Raw genomic sequence first — 16,070 nt, forward strand, 5'->3', positions numbered from 1 at the left:
CTCTGCCAAGCCTAATCCCTTTAAGATTATTTTTTATATTGGAGAAGGCGGCAACACCATTTGTGACTGACCAGCAGTAACTGTGGATCTGGACAGATAAGAGCATGGATGTTGGAAATGAATCCTCCCATTTAATTTTCTTTTTCAAAAAATAGTCATAAACATTTACATTTTGCAAATACAAGACTCATTCATACATGGTATATATTTCATACACATTCCTTAATGTACATAACTATCAATAAGTGCAAAGTGAATACAAAGTGAAAGTTAGTTTACCACATTTTAAAAAATACAAGTTTTAATTTGTGCATACTATAAAAAGAGCATTAACTGGCAGCTGGTGTGTGAAGAATATACAGTTTGGGGGCACTGAAGACCAGTCAAACTTAGCATTTCTGTAGTTTCCATATCGCTTGTTAACAACAACTTGTATTTATATAGTGCTTTTAACATAGAAAAAAGTCCCAAGGCATTTCGCAGAGACGTAAATCAGAGAAAAAAGGACTGAGCCACAGAATGAGTTATTGGGGGGGGAATGTGAACAAAAGTTTGGTCAAAGAGGTGTGTTTTAAGGTGGGCTAAGGAGGAGAGAGAGGTGGAGAGGCCGAGGGATTGGGCAGTGAACTACAGAGTGTGGAGTTTAGGCAGCTGCCAACGGTAGGGCAAAGGGCATTTGGGTTGCACAGAAGGCCAGAATCAGAAGAATGGACAATTATGGGGAGGTGGGAGGATTGTAGGGTTGGAGGAGGTTATAGAGATAGGGAGGGACAAGTTCAGGAAGGGATTTTAACACGAGAATGAAAATGTTAAATTTGAGGCTTTGAGGGACTGGGAGCTAATGTAGGTCAGTGGTGACAGAGGTGTGGGATAGGATGTGGGCTGCAGGGTTTTGGCTGAGCAGAAGTGTACAGATGGTGGAGACTGGGAGGCAGACAAGAGAGCTTTGTCAGCTCCATACTCAACTATTCCAAAGGCATGGGTTCCAGCAGCAGATGGGCTGAGGCAAAGGCAGAGGCAGACGATGTTATGGAGGTGGAACTAGGCGATCATTGTGATTGAGAGTATATGAGGCCATCAGGATCGAATAGGACGCCGAGACTGCAAACAGTCTGATTCAGTCTGAGACACTGGCTGTGAAGGGGACAAGAGTTTATGGCGGGGGCTGAAGACGATGTCTTTGGTCTTCCCAATGTTTATCTGGAGGAAATTGCGGCTCATTCAAGACTGGAAGTCAGACAAGCATGACAGCAGAGCCACAGTGGATGTACTGCGAGAGAGGGTGGAGAGGTAGAGCTGGGTGTAGTCAATTTAGATGTGGAAGCTGACTCCATGTCTACAGATGATGTCGCCAAGCGGCAGCATGTAGCTGAGGAAGAGGAGAGAACCAAGGACAGATCCTCGGGACACGGGGGGTGATGGGGCAGGAAGAGAAGCTATTTCTAGAGATGCTCTTGCTATGATCAGATAAATGAGTGGAACCAAATGAGGGCAGTCCCACATAGGAGAGGCAATGGAAGAGGATGTTGTGGTTGACCGTAGCTATGGCTGCAGAGAAAATGAGGAGGGTTAATACACCACACTCCCAGTCACAGATGATGTCTTTTGTGATTTTGGTTTGGGACATTTCGGAGCTGTGGTAGGGACAGAAACGTGATTGGAGAGATTCAAACATGGAGTTGCAGGAAAAGAGGTATGTACTTGGGAGGCGACAATACATTCAAGAACTTTAAAAGGAAAAGAAGATTGGAGAGGGGGCGGTAGTTTGCAAAGACAGAGGGGTCGAGGGTTGAATTTTTTGAGGGTGGGGGTGCGTGGTGAAGGCGGTTTTGAAAGTGAGGGGGACAGTACCTGAGGAGAGGGAACCTTTTACAATGTCAGCAAGCATGGGAACCAAGAAGGGAAGTTGGGTGGTCAGCAGTGTGTATCCTTGATCCATTTATTAGAAGTATTGTGGTGTTGAGGGAATAACTGATAATAGTGTTAAATTGCTACAGGTTCAAGACTGGTCGGCAGTAATCATCTTTTGTTTTATTTTATTATAGACGCTTATGAGCTCAGTATTTAAACCTCAACCTCTACAGGATATTGCAGACTTGCCAACTTTTCTTTTTGATTGTGAAGTGAACAAAGTAACCAGATGAGGAAATCATGCCAAGTTCAATTAATCTAATCCAATTTCTAATTATAGAATGTTGCCATGCTACTGAGCCAGAACATTTGATGTACAAATGTTTCTAGTGGGGGGAAAAAATTGTGAAAATAAGACTTGAATGGTGAGTCAATTGAGTAATACTAGAGCAATATCACGGAGAATGAAAGATCAGAATGTCAACTAATTCTGTTATTTTTAATTGAAGGGGTAATGAGTGCAATAATTCATAGCTAGAAATCCTACAAATATTTCTGAGTACGCTTTATTCTGTGAGCTGCCGTGAATAATACTGATCAAACTCTTGATTTTTTTTAAACAAATGCATTTAAGCATATAAAATTAAGAAGAGGATATTAACTTTGCAAATCAACATAGTCTGCCTCCTGCATTTGCATGTTCGTATTTGGCTGCTAGTTATTGGTGGACATTGAAATATAGATATTGGAAATGCCAATATCGAAAAATTGCCTCGAATTTAATCCAGCCCACTTGGCGCAAACATGGTGGGCAGGTCGTTAAAATGGCAGTGGGGGGGGGGGTTCACAGTGCATTCCCAACCCGTTCCTGCACCCCCGCCATTTTAACCAGGCAGGATTCAGAAGGGCCACTCCCCCCAACCCACCCCCACCCCCCCCATGATGTTATTGGCGCCCCAAAGCAATTTTCACTCTGGAAATCGGGAGGCTGCATGGTGCCAAAGCTGGCAGCAGAACCTGGTGGGAGGAAGCAGAGTTTGTCAGAGGAGGCCAAGGCAAGCATTTTTTACAATTTCTGTGAGGATTCCCTGTGGGTCAGAAGGAGCAGGCATTCCTCCCCAAGCCCCTCAAGGTATCCTTGGGCCTCCCCAGCCTTGGCCTTCCCTCTCCCTCCCAGCACCGGCATCAGTTGATACCCCCCACTTAACGTGCCAGGGACCGATCCCATGGGTCCCTTGCAATGTCTGCCTGCCTCCCCAAATCGTGTTCATATATGCTGGCGTTGATGTTGTTTCTGCTGGCTTTGGGCGGGAGATGGTTCAGCACTGTTTAAATGAGGCCCGAGCATTAAAATCACCCAGGCCTCACGTACCGGGGGTGTGCAGACGGATTGCGGCCTGCTTCAGTATCGATTCCTGCCTCTGGTTAAAATCAGGGCCGTTATCTTCCACTTCTACACGTACATTCAAATGTACACACTTTTTATTTTGTTCCACACCTAGTTTTCACGTTTTTTTTTAAAAAAACAAAAAAAATGTATCCAAGAAATTACATGTGCAGTATTCATCCTGGAAGTGCACTGGTTCTATCCCTGGTTGTGCTGAGTTGGTTGTCCTCTTGAAGGCATTAACATTTTCCTTAGTGTCCCTGGGTTAGGGAGGAGGAAACCAGCCAAACCCTTATTGCTATCCAGTAATTCTTGTTCAAAAGTGCATGTTGATGAATGCAGAGCTCATGACATCTGTTTCCACTGACAGTTGCTTTATTTGTTACACATACCCAAAAAGAATTGGTGCTAATGGAAGTTTTACTTTAGAGTATCAGCAGCATCTGGTTGGACTTCTTGTGCTTGAGAACTGTAATGTGAGAATACTAATGCAGTATGTTAACAAAGTGTGGATTTAGAGTATCGGATACCAAGGACAAAAGGAAGAATGAGTTGATTTTAAAAGCAGCTTTCATTCCTCAGGCATTCTTGCAAATTTCAAAACATAATGGCTCAGAATTTGCTGGAGCGGGGCATCTCGCGGCCTGCGCCTTGAGTTGGATTTTTTTTCCTTACCCTTCATCTCCATTTATTTTTGTGCTGCAAATTGCTAGAAGTACAAATTCATAAAGCAAGGTCAACGGGGCATCTGGGACCTTGGTGAACAATGGGGCCAATAGTCTATCTCCTTAACCAATGAAATTTAAGGATAGAGAAAGAAATAGAGCAAATGACAGAGAAGGAAATAGGGTGAATTAGAGTGAAATTAGATACTGAAAGAGAAATAAAGAGAGGGAAAAGTAAGAATTAAAAAAAAAAAATAAAACCTCTAGGAACAGTTTACTACCTACAGGAGTGAGACTCCACAGTTGCAATTGTTCCCTTTCCAGGCCTCCAAGGTTGAGTGGCATGTCAGGACCATAAATCACCCCTTTAACTGGGCACTTACGCTGTGAAATAGAAGCCCTAACTTTCTGCGGTGAATTTAATTTGTATTTACAGCGCAAATCTAGCAATTTCTTGATGCCCTTGGGGAGGTTGACAGCGAGCTCCTGGTTTTGCGAAGCTAACTGCAGAGCAACATGCATCGTCCAGCAATTTGTGGCGATTCACAACTCACGTTGTATCTCTTCCTCGCCACAAATTGATGGGTTTTTTAACGCACTAATAGCGGCATGCACCGTGAACTCGTCTTTATTTTTGCAGCAAATTCTGTGCCAATATTTTATTGCCTAAAACATTTGTGTTTAATTTATTGGAACAAAATAAGTAGTGAATGATTTTTTAGACCAATTATGCAATGGTCATTACACTGATATTTTGATCCATAGTGTGAAAGTGGCAGATTTATTTAATTGTGAAGTTCACATAAACTTAAATACTAGCATCTTTTCATTGCAACATTCCTCATAGCACTGAGAAAGAAAGTGAAAGTAAAAATAGTGTCTCCAGTTACTTACCACTTAACTGAATTGTGTATCATGTATCAAAACATGGGTTAAGGCTCCTGTTGGTATTGCATTCATCAATACATTATTCTGCATTGCTTGTGTAATACAATGAACACGGCAAAAAATGTGCAGGTCACACGCAGGTTTTTTTCTTACATGAAAAAGACTGAATTTAAGAGAAAACTAAAGTTTGTCTCCACAGAATTCTAACATCGTTATGCTCACATTTTTTGGGGGGGTGGGGTAGTAGGAAAATGTGCTAACTAATGAAACATCAGCTAAATCCAGTGCTTTTTGAAAATACTTTCATGTTAAGAAAAATGAAAGCAGAAATTGTAGATTATGTAAATATGGCTCGGGGTTTTTTCTTTCTTGGCCATGTTGCTTTCTGACAGGGACTGGCATGAAGAGCAATATGGTTATGTATACATTTCTGATCCTGGTATCAGCTTGAAAACAAAAACAGCAATGTGATAATGACCGGATAATCTGTTTTTTAGTGCTGTTGGTTGAGGGATAAGAGAACTCCCCTGCTCTTCTTCGAAATAGTGCCATGGTATCTTTTACATCCACCTGAGAGGACAGTCTGGGCCTCAGTTTAATGTCTCATCCGAAAGGTGGCACCTCCAACAGTGCTACACTGAAGTGTCAGCCTAGATTATGCGCTCGTCTCTGGAGTGAGGCTCAAACCCACAACTTTCTGACTTGGAGGCGAGAGTTCTACCACAAGGTATACTTGCCCAGTTATGCAAATACTATTTTTAAAAATTCATTCACGGGATGTGGGCATCATTGGCAAGACCAGCATTTATTGCCCATCGCTAATTGCCCTTGAGAAGGTGGTGGTGAGCTGCCGCCATCAACCGCTGCAGTCCGCGTGGTGAAGGTTCTCCCACAGTGCTGTTAGGCAGGGAGTTCCAGGAATTTGACCTAGCAACGATGGAGGGGTGGCAATATATTTTCAAGTGAGAATGGTATGTGACTTGGAGGGGAACGTGCAGGTGGTGGTGATCACATGTGCCTGCTGCCCTTGTCCTCCTTGGTGGTAGAGGTCGAGGGTTTGGGAGGTGCTTTCGAAGAAGCCTTGGCGCGTTGCTGCAGTGCATCTTGTAGATGGTACACACTGCAGCCATGGTGCGCCGGTGGTGAAGGGAGTGAATGTTTAAGGTGGTGGATGGGGTGCCAATCAAGCGGGCTGCTTTGTCCTGGATGGTGTTGAGCTTCTTGAGTGTTGTTGGAGCTGCACTCATCCAGGCAAATGGAGAGTATTCCACCACACTCCTGACTTGTGCCTTGTAGATGGTGGAAAGGCTTTGGGAGTCAGGAGGTGAGTCACTCGCTGCAGAATACCTAGCCTCTGACCTGCTCTTTTGGCCACAGTGTTTATGTGGCTAGTCCAGTTTAGTTTCTGGTCAATGGTGACCCCCCCCCCGGATGTTGATGGTGGGGATTCGGCGATGGTAATGCCGTTGAATGTCAAGGGTGGTGTTTAGACTCTCTCTTGTTCGAGATGGTCATTGACTGGCACTTGTCTGGCGCGAATGTTTCTTGCCACTTATCAGCTCAAACCTGAATTCTGACCTTATGATGGAGGGAAGGTCATTGATGAAGCAGCTGAAGATGGTTGGACCTAGCCTATTACCAATCTGTGCTAAATTTAAACCCATGTCCTACAGATGAAAGAGCAGCTTGGAAAAGCAGTATGCCAACCAAGCCCCCTGAATTAACTTTCCATTATAATCAATGCTAATAAGTTACTAGAATATAGCTTTTGCTGAAGTGCAATTTTAAAAGATTGAACACTTTTAAAGCTGCAAGTAGCCTTTCAACAGCCAAACCCTCGTGTGAAATGAAATATTCAGTGTTTGTATGTGCTGGATTTAATTCTTTCATATTTCCCTTTATGTTTCTCCTTGAGAAAAAGATTTATTTTTTAGACAAGATCACTAATGGTTGAATTGCTGATGCTTCATTGTTATTGTCGCGTCAGATATTTCAAATTTTGTAGGAATCAGAATTCCAACTCTGGAAGGTAACCTACAAACAAACACTGACCTAAAGCTGTAATTATGTTGTCATTCTTTTTCCTTCTACAGACACTGGGAACTATTACTACAGTGCCCATTAAGGTCCCCCAGGTCAGCTCATTGCAGAGGTTGGCAGGCCAAGGACCAGCAGTGCTACCTCAGGTAAAGATAATAATCTTGTTAAAGACATCTTATACTGATACTTCAAGTATCAGGTACTGTACCTAAATTGGTAACATTGCAACGTTAAATCCATTTTTTTGCTATAATCTGCCACCAACTACTCAGGCTCAGAGTTTCCAAGCTTGAGGAGCGGCTGGCGTCACTACAGTGCATATGGGAAGCTGAGAGTTTTGTGGATAACATGTTCCAGGTGGTGGTCACCCTGCAGCTACAGAGAGTTCAGGAGGAAAGGGAGTGGGTGATCACTAGGCAGACTAGGAGGGACAGGCAGGCAGTGCAGGAATCCCCTGGAAGTGTGGCACTCTCAAACCTGTATTCAGTTTTGAATACAGTGAGGGTGATGAGACCTCGGGGGAGTGCAGTCCGAAGCAAATGCACGGTACTGTGGGAGACTCTGCTGAATAGTGGGGGGCACAAGAAAGTGTAGAAATCCATTTGTTTTACGGGATTTAATAGTTAGGGGGATAGTCAGCCGTTTCTGCAACCGCAGACGTGAGTCCCGAGTGGTGTGTTGCACCCGTTCAACGCATTCTGCGAGGGAAAGTGGAACAGCCAGAAGTCGTGTCCATGTTGGAACCAATGATATAGGTAAGAAAAGGGTTGAGGTCCTTTAGACAGAGTTTCAGGAGCTAGGAAAAAGATTAAAGAACAGGACCTCAAAGGTGGTAATGTCTAGATTACTCCCAGTGCCATGTGCTAGTGAGTATAGAAGCAGGAAGATAGTCAGGTGAATGCATGGCTGGAGAAGTGTGCAGGAGGGAGAGCTTCAGATTTCTGGGGCAGGAGGGACCTGTACAAGCCAGACGGGTTGCACCTGAACAGGGCTGGGACCAATATCCCAGCAGGGAGGTTAACTAGTGCTGTGGGGGAGGGATTAAACTAATTTGGCAGGGGGAGAGGAACCAAGACGTAACAGCAGAGAGGACAGACAAGGTGCATACAAAACCTTTGACCCATGGCAGGGACAAATAGCAAAAGAATAAAAAATAGTGTAGAAAGAGCAGGAATTAGATGGAGGGGGAAAAAAGCTAAGCAAGCTAGCATGGTGTTTGAATGCATGTCCATTAATGCAGGGAGTGTTACAAATAAGGTTGATAAGCTACAGGCACAAGTTGCCACATGGGGTTATGATACAGTGGTTGTAACGGAGACCTGGCTTAAACATGAACAGGAATGGGAACTAAACATTCCTGGTTACAATGTATTCAGGAGGGATAGGGAAGGAAAAAAGCAAGGGTGGGGGGGTGGCAGTACTGATCAAGGTTAATCCAGTTCTACAGAGGGATGATATATTGGAGGGTTCAAAGACTGAATCTATTTGGTTAGAGTTAAGGAACAGAAAAGGAGCTGTTACATTGCTGGATGTTTACTAAAGACCCCCAAACAGTCAGAAGGAGATAGAGGAGCAAATCTGTGGGCAAGTTTCAGAGAAATGTAAAAATAATAGAGCAGTAATAGTAGGAGACTTGAATTACCCTAATGTCGACTGGGGGGAAAAAACAGTGTAAAGGGCTAGGAGGGTGAAGAATTCCTAAAATATGTACAGGAAAACTTTCTTAATCAGTATGTTCCTAGCACAACGAGGAAGGAACAAGTTCTGGATCTGGGCAATGAAGTAGGGCAAGTGGAGTGTGTTTTGGTGGGAGAACATATGGGTAATAGCGATCATAATATAATTAGGTTTAAAGTAGTTACGGAAAGGGTCAAAGAAAAACCATTAAAGGTGAAAATACCCAACTAGAAGAGAGCCAATTTCAGTGATTTGAGAAGGGATCTAGCTCAGGTCGACTGGAAACAAAGATTGGCCAAGAAAACAGTAAATGAGCAATGGCAGGCCTTCAAAGCAAAGATAGTTCGGGTACAAACCAAGCATATTCCCATAAGGAGGAATGATAGGGCATCCCTGGACGTCAAAGTAAATAGAGGTTAAAATAAAACAGAAAAAGGTTTATGACAGATGTCAGGTATAGAATATAATAAAAAACCAGGCAGAATGCAGAGTGCAGGGGGAAATTGAAAAAGGGTATTAGAAGGACAAAGAGAGAATATGAGAAAAGATTAGCAGGTAACATAAAAGGGAACCCAAAAATCTCTCTTAAACATGTAAAAGGGTAGTTAAAAGAATGGTGGGGCCGATCAGGGACAAAGAAGGAAATCATCTTGTGGAGGCAGAGGGCATGACCGAGGTACTGAATGAGTACTTTGCATCTGTCACAAAAGAAGAGGATGAAGTTAATGTCGCAGTAGAGGAGGAGGGAGTAGAGATATTGGATAGGATAAAAAAAGATAGAAAGGAGGTGCTAAATAGGTTTGCATCACTCAAAAGTTAACAAATCACCTGGTCCAGATGGGATGCATCCCAGGTTGCTGAGGGAAGCAAGGATGGAGATAGCAGAAGCTCTGTCCACAATCTTTCAATCTTCCTTGGATATGGGAGTAGTGCCAGAGGACTGGGGGATTGCAAATGTTACACCCTTATTCAAAAAAGGGGAGAAGGATAAACCTGGTAACTACAGGCCAACCAGTCTAACATCAGTGGTGGGAAAACTACTAGAGACCATTGTCAAGGACAAAATTAATTCTCACTTGAAAAAGCATAGGTTAATAAGGGACAGCCAGCACGGATTTGTTGAAGGCAAATCGTGTTTTGACTAACCTGATTGATACTTCAACAAAGAACTCAGAGAGGGCTGATGAAAGTAGTGCAGTAGATGTATATATGGACTCTCAAAGAGCATTTGATGAAGTGCCACATAAAGATTTATTTGGAAAATAGAAGCACATGGGATTAAAGGGACAATGGTAACTTGAGTATGTAATTGGTGAAGGGAGAGGAGGCAGAGAGTAGTGGTGAACGGATGTTTTTCTGACTGGAGAGAAGTATGCAGTGGAGACCCCCAGGGATCGGTATTAAGATCATTGCTGTTTTTTATATATAATAATGACCTGGACTTGGGTATAGGGACTACAATTTTGAAGTTTGTAGATGAAACAAAACTTGGCAAAGTATTAAATAGTGAGGAGGGTAGTAACAAACTTAAAGAGTACATCGATTGATGAAAAGGCCACTCACATGGCAGTTGCAATTTAATGCGGATAAATGTGAATTGATGCACTTTGGGAGGAACAACATGGAGAGGCAGTCTAATCTAATCGGTACTATTTTGAGGGGGGTACAAGAGCAGAGGGATCTGGGGGTGCATATTCACAAATCTTTGAAGTTGATCGGGGGTTAAGAAAGCGTATGGAATACTTGGTTTTGTAAATTGGGCCATTGAATACAAAAACAAGGAAGACATGCTAAACTTTGCCAATCACTGGTTAGGCCTCAGCTGGAGTATTGTGTACAGTTCTGGACACCACACTTTAAGAAGGATGTCAAGGCCTTGGAGAGGGTACAGAGGAGATTTACCAGGATGATACCAGGGATGAGGGACTTCAGTTATGGGGAGAGATTGGAGAAGCTGGGTTTATTCTCCTTAAGAGCAGAGAAGGTTAGGGGGTGGCCCAATAGAGGTATTCAAAATTATGAGGGGTTTTGATCGAGCAAGTAGGGAGAAACTGTTTCCGCTGGCAAGTGGGTCGGTAGCCAGAGGTCATAGATTTAAAATAATTGGCAAAAGAAATAGAGGGGAAATGGGGAGAAATTTTTTCACACAGCGGGTTGTGAAGATGTGGAACGCACTACTTGAAAGGGTGGTGGAAGCAGATTCCATAGGAACTTTCAAAAGGCAATTGGACTTGTATTTGAAGACGACCAATTTGCAGGGTTATAGGGAAAGAGCTGGGGTGTGGGACTTAATTGGACAGCTCTTCCAAAGAGCTGGCACAGGCACGACGGGCTGAATGGCCTCCTTCTGTGCTGTAAGATTCAATGAACTTTGAAGTCCCAATAGTTGATAATGTGTAATATCAAAAAAATGTGTGTACTTAAACGAGATTTTTTTATTGCTTTAACTTCCAAATAAATAGACGATAATGCATTAGAATTGTGAAGTTAGAGCCAGATATCAGTTATCATTAAATTATGGAGAAGTGGACAAAGAGCAAAAGTGGGTTGTTTGTTCACAAAGCCCATTATGAAAATGAAAGAATTGTTAACTATACTTGTATTGTGTAATAGTACTTACTGATCTTCCTAACAGTGAGTAGAACTGAAATCGACCCAGATCCTAACAGTGATAGACTCACATGTAAGGAAATTATCATTGCTTGCCACTAATTATTGTCCGTACTGTAGCACAGGGTGCTGCTAGCGGTTGTCCTAATGCATAGGCAACAGCCTACGTAAAATGAGTAAAACAATTCATAATTTGTTTAAATGGTTTTGGGGGTGTAATAAACATCATTTTAAGAAAGTAGCTTAGAGAGATTCTTGAGCCACACAGTTCAATGAGATGAATTAATGTACATAATTGAAATGATGTAGTCATATTAGTCAGCGATTTGAGGGGGAGTGCTGGAATAAGCCTCAACGTACTTAGGCTGGGGATAGGAGAAAGAATGAGCCGGTGTTCTCATTCAGGATTACTGCCATGACTTCTTTCTGGAAATGCCCGTGTGTGGACAGTAGCTGAGGACAGGATCAGGTTTGGCTTTGAAGGTCCCCACGGTTGAATGGTCACTTGGGCATTTTATTGAAGGCTGCCACACCTATGAAATTAATACCCATGGGTCATTCCTTTAGGACAAGGGGAGGAGAAAGATATAATTGCTGAAACACCTTGGGACGTGGCTGTCTCTACTGAATCGAATTTAGCCCCGGTGTGTTGGAGCTGAAAACTTCAAGTATGTTGGCCTGATGCAATCAAAATTTGCTTTTGACGCAGAAAATATCTCGAAAGGTTGTTAATTGTAGCTGCCTTTAACCATTTGATTTTTAAAAGAAATGCTGATGGTGAGACTCCCTCTTCAGGCTGGTATTCTCTTGCCTCTAGATATTAATGTATGTCTCATGTTGTTCACTGAATTCCCTTGTTTGGTTTTGCCTCATGTCAAAACCTGTGATAAATCCACACTTTTGTGTTTGTTCATTGCCCACCTACAGATTCTCTGTGCTTTTGGACTAATAACAGAAGCATGCAAACATCAGGCTAGGAATGAAGCAGTAAACTTCAGACAGTAGCTGTGTAATTTTGAGAGCCAGTATTTTAAATGCACCAAACATGGGGTAAAATGAAATTATGTAACACAGCAGTGCTGGTGAAATGAAAGAAAAAGAGAATTGGTCCAAAAACACACACCTAGTTTTGCCTCTCTTAACTGCAGCGCCACCAAGATATAAATATTATACCGTTGCTAATGCTCGTGATTTAATTGTTAATTTTGCCAGCTTTAAGTCTAGCAGATGCAGATACCCTAGGGAAGGTTGGACATAATTTTCAGGTACATCAGCATTGCCAGCACTTATAATTTACTCAACAAATTTAAATAAATCTTCCTACACATTTAAATTTCCTAAGTGAAGCATGAGCACTTAAAAAAAATTCAGCAAATTTCAGTATTCACAATTAAATCGCTAGTATTGCCACTGCTAATATCACTGACAGTTATGTCCAGCCTTTACAGAAATATATACTGCATCTACATTTTCCAGCCTTAAAGCTAGCAAAAGTTAGGGATCTCCTGCCTCCGTTTTACTTACTGGGCTTTATTTCCTGCACTTCACTTGCCCCAGCCAGGTTGCCCTCATTCAGGACAAGTCTGGTTGTATTCCAAGTTTCAGAAGAAACTATTGTGTGACAACAGTAACCTGGTTGCACATGTATTAAATCTACATAATGGCAGAGGTACACTGGCATGAGGTATGCTCAGTGATTGCAGTGCATATTACGATTTGCATTGGATCCTGGCTATCGTGTTGCTTCTATTTGTGATTCTTCTGCTGTGGCATAAACTTGGCATGAATAATCTGGCTACGTGAACAAGTATCAGAGGGTGACTTAACAGCCATGGAACCATAACCTAACAAGGAGTCAGCCCCACCAGGGAAGGGGAAGAAAGGGGAGAAAAATTGGTGGCATGGTGATGCTTCAATGAGATAATATTTGGGAGGGGGCGGGGTAAAAGAATGAACAAAAGGGAATTAAGTTTTAGTTTTTTCTGTTAAACCGTTTAATGCTTTTTAGACTGACAGCAAGCAAGTGCATTGTTAATTTTAAGATTTTATAGACTGAATCTTGTGTCAACATGCAAAATCATAGTATCGTGGGGCCTTTGATGGCACTGCTTGTATGCATGTGTAGTAACTCACATATGTCACAGGGTGGCAGACGAGACAAATTTTAGTCAATTCTTGTACAGCTCTGGTGAAAAACACATCTGTTATTGACTCGTATCCAGGCAATCACTGAAAATAGTTACAATTTCTTTATCCCATGCAATAAAGTTATAGCCTGCATTATTGTGAAATAGCATCCATCAAGTAACTGCAGGCATTTATTTGTTAATGTTTCTGTTGATATTTCCATATAAACAGGGCTACTGTCAAGACAAATGAGACCTGATGGCCTGATTCCCTCCCTCCCTCCCTGAGCACTCTCAAACCCTAAGACCTCCAAACATGACCTCACCACTCATGCAAAATCTTAACATCACCACCAAATTCGTGCCACATTCCACCACCCCATTTGACTTCTACCAAATCTAGACCCCTGCCCCCTCCCCATGCTACCTAACCTCGGGACTACCCTCAGTCTTTCCAAATCCCACAATTCTCTCCAAACGTCCCAATACTATTACCTGTTTCCTACTTGCAAGTTAGAACATCTTCCCCTACCATTTTGCTGCACATTCTTGCCCTTTTAAAAAAAAATTAGGTACATAGTTGAAACAACATATAACGATCATCAAGGTCACTTGTACAGATTTTATGCATGCGCATGTAATTCAACCCCGAAAATGCAGATAACACTCCCAGAATGCTGTCCAATAAAATGCCAAAGAGAGAGTTTTACTTGTTCAATCACTGTAAATCAATGGCCCTGATAATGCAGTTTGTTACATGGCAAAACACCCTTGTTGTAATACAAAGTGTCCTCTGACTCGCTGTGATCAGCACCACGGGACAATTGGCTAGCTTATGATATACGAATTTGTGATGAACGCACTTCCTCTCTGTCTCACATCAGATGTCCATTATACGTCAAAATGGAAGAGAGGAGGAGGAGAGTTCATAGCATGCATTCAGGGCTGTTTTCTAAATTAGTATGTTACAAATGCAATGAAGAAAGATGCAGTATTGAGATTTTGTTATGAGGTAATTAATGGGGATAATTAAGTGACCTGAAGCCGAGAGAACATTTAGGGGCCAGTGATCGTAACATAATTAGTTTTACAGTCAGAATATAGAGGAAAATAAAGTAAAAAAACCAAGATGTGGAGTGGACAGAAGCAAATTTTAGAGGAATGGAATGGATCTAGCTCAGATTAATTGTATGAGAAAGTTTGCAGATAAAGCCAAATAAGCAGTGAGAAATACTTAACTAGGTTGCATAGATATTCACCGAAGAAATTCTCTCCAGGAGTAAAGATTCTATGAATTAATAAGGAGGTTAGATGAAAAAAATGAGGCTAAGAAAGGAGCATACGATGAAATCAAGGCTTTCAACAGAGAAGAAAAACAGTAGAAATACCAAGAGCTCAGAAGAGAAGCAAAAAACAAAAGTAGAAGGGCTAAGAGAGAATATGAAAGAGAGACTGGTTGATTTTCCTTTGCACCCAAAAATAGGCCTTTAAAGCATTGGGGTTTTAATTACTGGACGATTCTTGGGGTCTGGGAGTAGCGGGGGAATGCCCCCTTGTTTGTCAGGATGCGGAGGAGGTCCTGGATATGGCAGCACTATGAGATGTTCGGTTAATATCATCTGGTAGCACTATGGAGATCTAGGAAGATTGAGGTAGCTGCTTGGTGAAGAAAATTTTTAAATGCAAATTCCACTTAATGTATTTGCACCTGTATGTCTATACAGTCAGTGAATACAGTATTTTAATTACTTTACATGCTTAAAGTTAGCTTTAGGCTGGGAACTTAGTTGATAGCAAGAGATCTCACCTACGGGCAGGCGCCTAACAGGTGGGAACAGGCCTGGAGTGGGTCAAGGGGTGCAGGTCTGATATCCATGAGCGTGCCACTACAGTTCACACTCTCTTGCTTTGTCCGTCTTTTTTTTCTTTCTCTCTGTCTCCCCCTCCCTCTCTCTCTCATGCATTCTTGCACTGACACACACACTTCTTGTCTGTTTCTCTGTGTCTCATACACACACTCAATCACACTCGTGCTCTCTCACTCTAGTACTGCTGTCCTTGTGGGGTCTTGCTGTTTCTCTTTCTCACACAAACACACAATCTATCTCTGCCTCTCTCTCTGCTTAGGTCGGTGGCACTGTTCTAAGACCTGTATATCTTGGCTTTTGAAACTGCTGGAAAAGTGGAGCTGTGTGGAATGTCGAATCATAGAATGATTACAGCACAGGAGAAGGCCATTTGGCCCGACAAGCCCGTGCCGGCTCTCTACAAGAGCAATCCAATTAGTCCCACTCTCCTGCCCTTTTCCCGTAGCCTTGCACATTTTTTCCCTTCAAGTACTTACCCAATTCCCTTTTGAAAGGCCACAATTGAATCTGCCTCCACCACCCCCTCAGGCAGTGCATGCCAAATCATAACCACTTGCTGCATAAAAAAGTTTTTCCTCATGTCACCTTAAATCTGTGTCCTCCGGTTCATGACCCTTCTGCCAATAGGAACAGTTTCTCTCTATCTACGCTGTCTCGACCCCTCATGATTTTGAACACCTCTATCAAATCTCCTCTCAACCTTCTCTGCTGTAAGGAGAACAACCCCAGCTTCTTCAGTCTATCCACGTAACTGAAGTCCTTCATCCCTGGAACCATTCTAGTAAATCTCTTCTGCACCCTCTCTAAGGCCTTCTCATCCTTCCTAAAGTACGGTGCCCAGAATTGGACACAATACTCCAGTTGTGGCCGAACCAGTGTTTTATAAAGGTTCCTCATAACTTCCTTGCTGTAGTACTCTATGCCTCTATTTATAAAGCCCAGGATCCCGTATGCTTTT

The 16,070-nt window shown here is 42.5% G+C and overlaps 1 protein-coding gene across 1 annotated transcript in view; it reads left to right on the plus strand.

The window, feature by feature from the left end:
* phf21b (PHD finger protein 21B) overlaps positions 1-16,070 on the plus strand; it is a 197,728-nt gene that overhangs the window by 125,638 nt on the left and 56,020 nt on the right. The window contains exon 5 of the mRNA XM_067999770.1: positions 6,885-6,977. Within this exon, the coding sequence (XP_067855871.1) occupies positions 6,885-6,977 (93 nt within the window). The remainder of the gene's footprint in view (positions 1-6,884; positions 6,978-16,070) is intronic.

This window comes from Heptranchias perlo, chromosome 18 (assembly GCF_035084215.1).
Source record: "Heptranchias perlo isolate sHepPer1 chromosome 18, sHepPer1.hap1, whole genome shotgun sequence".
In the NCBI taxonomy this organism is placed as follows: domain Eukaryota; kingdom Metazoa; phylum Chordata; class Chondrichthyes; order Hexanchiformes; family Hexanchidae; genus Heptranchias; species Heptranchias perlo.